General features: G+C 38.6%; 1 protein-coding gene and 1 pseudogene across 1 annotated transcript in view; one reads left to right on the forward strand and one right to left on the reverse strand.

The window, feature by feature from the left end:
- LOC106337023 (xyloglucan galactosyltransferase KATAMARI1 homolog) overlaps positions 1 to 1,402 on the forward strand; it is a 5,377-nt gene extending 3,975 nt beyond the window's left edge. The window contains exon 2 of the mRNA XM_013776039.1: positions 511 to 1,402. Coding sequence (XP_013631493.1) covers positions 511 to 1,337 — 827 coding nt within the window. The 3' untranslated portion in view covers positions 1,338 to 1,402. The remainder of the gene's footprint in view (positions 1 to 510) is intronic.
- A 27-nt stretch (positions 1,403 to 1,429) lies between these two features.
- LOC106338095 lies at positions 1,430 to 5,557 on the reverse strand (annotated as a pseudogene).

Raw genomic sequence — 5,557 nt, forward strand, 5'->3', positions numbered from 1 at the left:
TTTTTCATATTTTACATTAATAACCATTGTTTTTATATATCGTCTACAATTCTCTAATTACGTCTATTTGTTCAATTTTTTTTATGATATCGAATATTCATCGTAAATAGATGGTTTAAGATGCCAAAAAAATTATTTACTTGGTGAATATAATACATCAAATATTACAAATACATTATTTAGTTAAATAAATAACCAAAAACCGAAAATTCAAACCGCCGCGTATAAGATTATAAAACGCAACATACACAAAATTATATGAAAAAAAAATATTCTGTATAGAAGTTAAGTAAATTAAATTTATTAAATAATCAAATTTTAGTTTTGACGTATTTGTCAGTCCTACGGTCAGATTTGTTCTTTTGTTGGTTGGTAATATAACTAATGTTATTTTAGTGTTGGACGTGTGAGATTGTGGGCTTCCAACGCTACTCACTTACTCAAAATATTGTCAGCCAATTATTTGTTTTGACATAACTACAAAATTTAATTGTTTAAATGAAAATATAGGTCTGTCAGGCAAAAACCATTTCCTCGTTACCGGTCGGATTTCAAAAGATTTCCGGCGATACTCCGAAGATAACTCTAGTTGGGGAACCAACTTAATGCTTTTACCGGAATCGCAGAACCTTTCTTTTCTCACCATTGAACGAAGTCCAAAAAGACAAAACGAGTTCGCTATTCCTTATCCAACCTACTTTCACCCGACTTCAGCCGTCGAGATTCGCCAGTGGCAAGACAAGATGAAGCTCACAAACCGAACACTACTCTTCTCATTCGCCGGAGCTCAAAGGCCGAGCAAAAACTATAAAGGTTTGGTTCGCACTCAAGTTATCGAACAATGCAATAGTTCTTCGAAGGCATGTAGGTTTCTTGACTGCGACGTTAAAACCAACATCTGCGATGATCCGATCAGTTTGATGAAGCTTTTCGAGAGTTCGGTTTTTTGCTTACAACCACCGGGTGATTCGTTAACCAGAAGATCAGTATTTGATTCGATCTTGGCTGGTTGTATTCCGGTTTTCTTCAGTCAAGGAAGTGCATACAAGCAATATACATGGCACATACCGAACAACATTAGTGAATACTCTGTTTATATTTCGTATAAAGAGCTGAGAAACGAAGGAAAGAACAAAATCGAAGAGATTTTGCGTGGAATACCGAATGAGAAAGTTGTCGGTATGAGAGAAAATGTAATAAGACTGGTTCCTAAGATTGTGTACACTAAACCAAACCGACACAAACCGGATGGTGGGACTCTTGAGGATGCTTTTGATATTGCTGTGAAGGGAGTGGTAAAGAGAATAGAAGAAACAAGGAGAGAAATTCAAGACTGAGGCACTTTCATTTTATGTATTTAGACCCAAAAAAATGAGTTTCCTACTTTTTTGTATGTAGAAGATAAGAAACAATAATGCTACCATAAAACTCATTTTTTGGTAATGATTTGCATTTTTGTTAATTTTTATTATCGATTCATTTATCTGTATTTCCTCATACATGTTTATACTAATCAAATCTAAAATGAAGGGAGAGAAAGACCTTTGTAGTGGTCTTTCTCAAGATTGTACTGCTAGCTTCTGGAGATGTTGGTAAAAAACTTCAAGACTAGCGTCGTCTCTGAAGATTGCAGCAGAACCAGTGTTCATCTCACTCGCGTTGTTGTAACTTGCTGAAGGATTCAGCCTCGCTAACAAAAACCTTGCCTGTCTCCATTGTAAAAAACATAATGACCAATCAAACCACAACATTTATTCACAATAAAAGAAAAGTAAGATCGTGCAGGATTATAAGACCACTTGAGATGAATAATTTAAAAGACGATTATCGATATTTCTAACCTGAGATCCATGTTAATCGTATACAACTAGTCTTGGCATGGGGAAACGTCCATGAGCAATCATCTGCGCATCCTCTTGAGGCTCTTGCAATAGTTGCGTAAACGCCTACAAGACAAGGAAAAGAAGATCAGTTTATGAACATGTAAGAGAAGTTATTTTTAGGACATCAGTTGCATCTGTGGAGCTTATAAACCTGGTGCTCAGGATGATTCTGATAGCCAAGAGTGCGGCACTGTGCTATTGTCAATCCATGGAATACGACAATACTGAAGTATGAATCCAACAAGAGGATACGGTCTGAAGCGATTGAAGATACATCCAACAATGCTGGTTGAGGTATTGAGTTGAACGAATATGTTGTTAGAGAGGGCTGTATCATAACGGCTGCGTTTGAGATATTTTCTCGGTTTAATAGCATTCGGCTGTAGGCAGTTTCGTCTGGACTATTGTTGAACACCTGAGAGTATCATCACAGGACATATAGGAACGCTAGCACACAAAGGGCAAACCAAAAGGAACTTATTAACTCAAGCTTACTGCTTACCTGTACAAACTGTGAGCGCCGGAGATTGAACATAAACTGAGGGAATAGTGAAAAGTTTGGATTCAGGCTAAATGAAGTAGGATCATTGTTGCGGTAATCACCGAATTTTGAACAAAGACGAGTAAGGCTTCGATCTAGCCATCGTTGGGCATCAAATTCAACCTGAGGAAAAACATGATAGACAGTTTTGTCAACCAAAGACGAAGCCTAGAGTAAATAATTGTCAACAGAAATTGCCAAGACAAAACCAAAGAAGTAACACTTCCTTTTGGGATAACAAGAATATCATTATCATAAGAATTCAAGCAAATGTTTTTGGCCCAGATTGATTTATATGCATTTGAAAATGATGAAATGTGACAAAGACGCCAACGATTGAGTTAAAATATTCCAAAGTGAAAAAACATCATTCAGTTAGTTACCTCTGTTTCCATTTTCAAGGACGCTAATCTCGCCATCACCACAGCCGCAGTTTCTTGATCAAAACCGGGTACTAATTCCTGCAGATATTACACACAAAATAACGATCTACAAAACCGTCCAAAGAATGTAGCGCCCTAGAATATTACTAGGAGGCCTACTCAACAGACCAGTGAATAAGCATTAAATGAAAAGAAACGGTGCAACACCAGACAAAACACCCTCAAGTGATTCGTAAAGAGAAAAATGACATTTTGTCCATACCCAAAGTGTTCAAGAAATTTAGCACAAAACTAGAGTCCTACATAAGCTAAGTTAATTTAACTCAAAGCAGGATATAGTGACCATTCTTGGGCTAGAGAAACACATCAGGATAATGATTTTAGAAATACATACTGAAGTATCATCACCCAATTCAGAAAGTAAAGCGAAAAAGTACTAACCTCCGTGCTAGCAGCAGTATCTACCCATTGCCTACAAACAGTTGTGACTCGACCTAATGTTTTTCCTTATGGATTTTGGGTAACTGCAAACCAGATATTTTAGATCACATACCAATAGTTTGCGAACATGATCAAACTAGGAAGTCGGAAGAGAAAGCAGAGGGGGTAAGATATCCTGGAACATACCTCGTAAGAAACTGTATATATAGCAGAGATATCAAAGAATACCGTCAAACATCTGTAAAAGTCAGCTGGAAAACCATCCGAGCCAGGGGATTTGTCGAGCGGCATGCTGAAAAGACAATTTGGAATCTCCTCCGTAGTAACCATGTACTTTTGTCAAGACCACACATCTTCCATTCTGTAATATTCCCCTCCCCGATAACTATATCAGCAACCGTAGGGCCTTTCTGTAATGTTCCCAACAAAGTATGACAAGTTAAGCGATCTACCATATATTAAAAGCCATAGTAAAGTTTCTGAGCACGAGTAAATACCACCTTAAGACGCACACGGTCCAATAATCCCTTGCATTTTTATCCTTTGAACAGTTGATTTGAAGTTTTCCACTGAAAATGATTGTGTGAAAAGGGTGAGAATATTGCTACCTAAATTCAGTAACATCAGTGGATACCAGACTCAGAAACAACTGACTCGCAAATTTACAGATGTAATAGTAGAAGAATAGATGAACATATGGAATAACAAGATGTAAGGCTATGGAAGCCGCTTACTTGAAACAAAGACCGAGAGATTGTTCACATCCTCAAATACTCGCTTGAAAGAATCCTTGAATACTGAATGGCCAAAACTTTCTGATATAACAACAAGTCCTCCAGTTTTTTCCACTGTAGCTTTCATTTTGGCAACACCAACCTGGCATTCAAAATTTTAAAAAGAAAAAAATTGTATGCACACAAACTCAAAGTAAAGAACAACTAAGTTAGATCTGAGTACTTCCAAATAAAGTTCCTCGTGACTTGCATAAGAAAAGGAAGTTTGATTACCTTCTGCTTAACATGATAATCATTTTTAAGAAAAAAAAAATACAAACCTGATCAAGCACAGATGCAAAAATGTCTAGTACATGGCCTTGATTGACCAATTGGTTAGCAAGACCATGATAAAACTTCTCTGCTTTCTCATAGAATGGAGCTTCACCTTTATCAAGATCTTTATGTGAGCGCAAAGGTTCTATAAGGTCCTTTGAGACAATCTGCAAAAGTCAAAAGTACACTACTGATTAAAAAGAATAACCTTCTCTGAAAGGCAAAATAAACACCTAGAGAGATTTGATAAGGTAGTGACTGTATGCGAAACAAAATGACTGATAAATGGACGAATTACAAAATCCATAAAAGGCCAGCAAAAGGCACACTAACACAACAGCTTTCATGGTTCAAGATTGTAGCCTAAGAGCTCTGTAATGACTAATTCATACTCAACACAAGAAAATCCTATTTTGGCTATATGAGGCACAACAGTCTGGTGTCTACATTAAACTTCACAGCTAGCCTAAAATATTACATTTTCTTTGAAGTATAATTGGTCAAACGCGTCCATCACAAATTTCAACTGATTCATCATAAAAAGAGGAATCATAAACCACACAATTCAGTAGTTAATAAATCAAACTCCAACCAAATGATACAAACATAAGCATACGAGCCAACCGAATCAAGTGTGTATTAACACTCGGAAGCAGGCAACAAAAACCTCTCAAGACCACCCTTCCCCCCCTAAGCACCAATCCCTAATTGCTCCAAAATTTGATCCTTCGAAACCTCTCTATCTCCCCCTAAACACATAGACCTTAGCCAAATCAGAAAACCCCAGCTCGTGCACATGAACCTGAGTTCCGAACGAGACGAATCCAACCAATGCCTCGTCCGGAAGCAACCCAACCGCTCGCTTGACCGACGATCTCGCAAAACCAAACTCCTCGTCGATCATGCACGTGTCAAGCACGAAAAGGAACGCTGCTCCCGACGGACGATCGGATCGATTGGGAAGAGTGTACTCGAACGTGGTGTGGTGAGCGTGGAGCTCGTGAGGGAGGTTGGTCTCTGAGAGTGTTGCCGTTTAAGCGGAGAGGACAGGTCCATTTCTTGGCGGCGAAATCGACGGTTGCGAAGGGGTTTAGAGCTGAGGAACACGCGCGGCAGAGGAGCGGAGCGTAAGGTAAGGTGATGATGTTCGTGGACGACGGGGACGACGCAGTTGGTGGATTCTAGTTTGGTTCGTCGCCAGATGTTCCAGGTCATGCGAACTCCATCGATTCCTTCGGGATCCATCGAGGCAATGAGGTT

Source organism: Brassica oleracea, chromosome C4 (assembly GCF_000695525.1).
Source record: "Brassica oleracea var. oleracea cultivar TO1000 chromosome C4, BOL, whole genome shotgun sequence".
NCBI classification, from domain to species: domain Eukaryota; kingdom Viridiplantae; phylum Streptophyta; class Magnoliopsida; order Brassicales; family Brassicaceae; genus Brassica; species Brassica oleracea.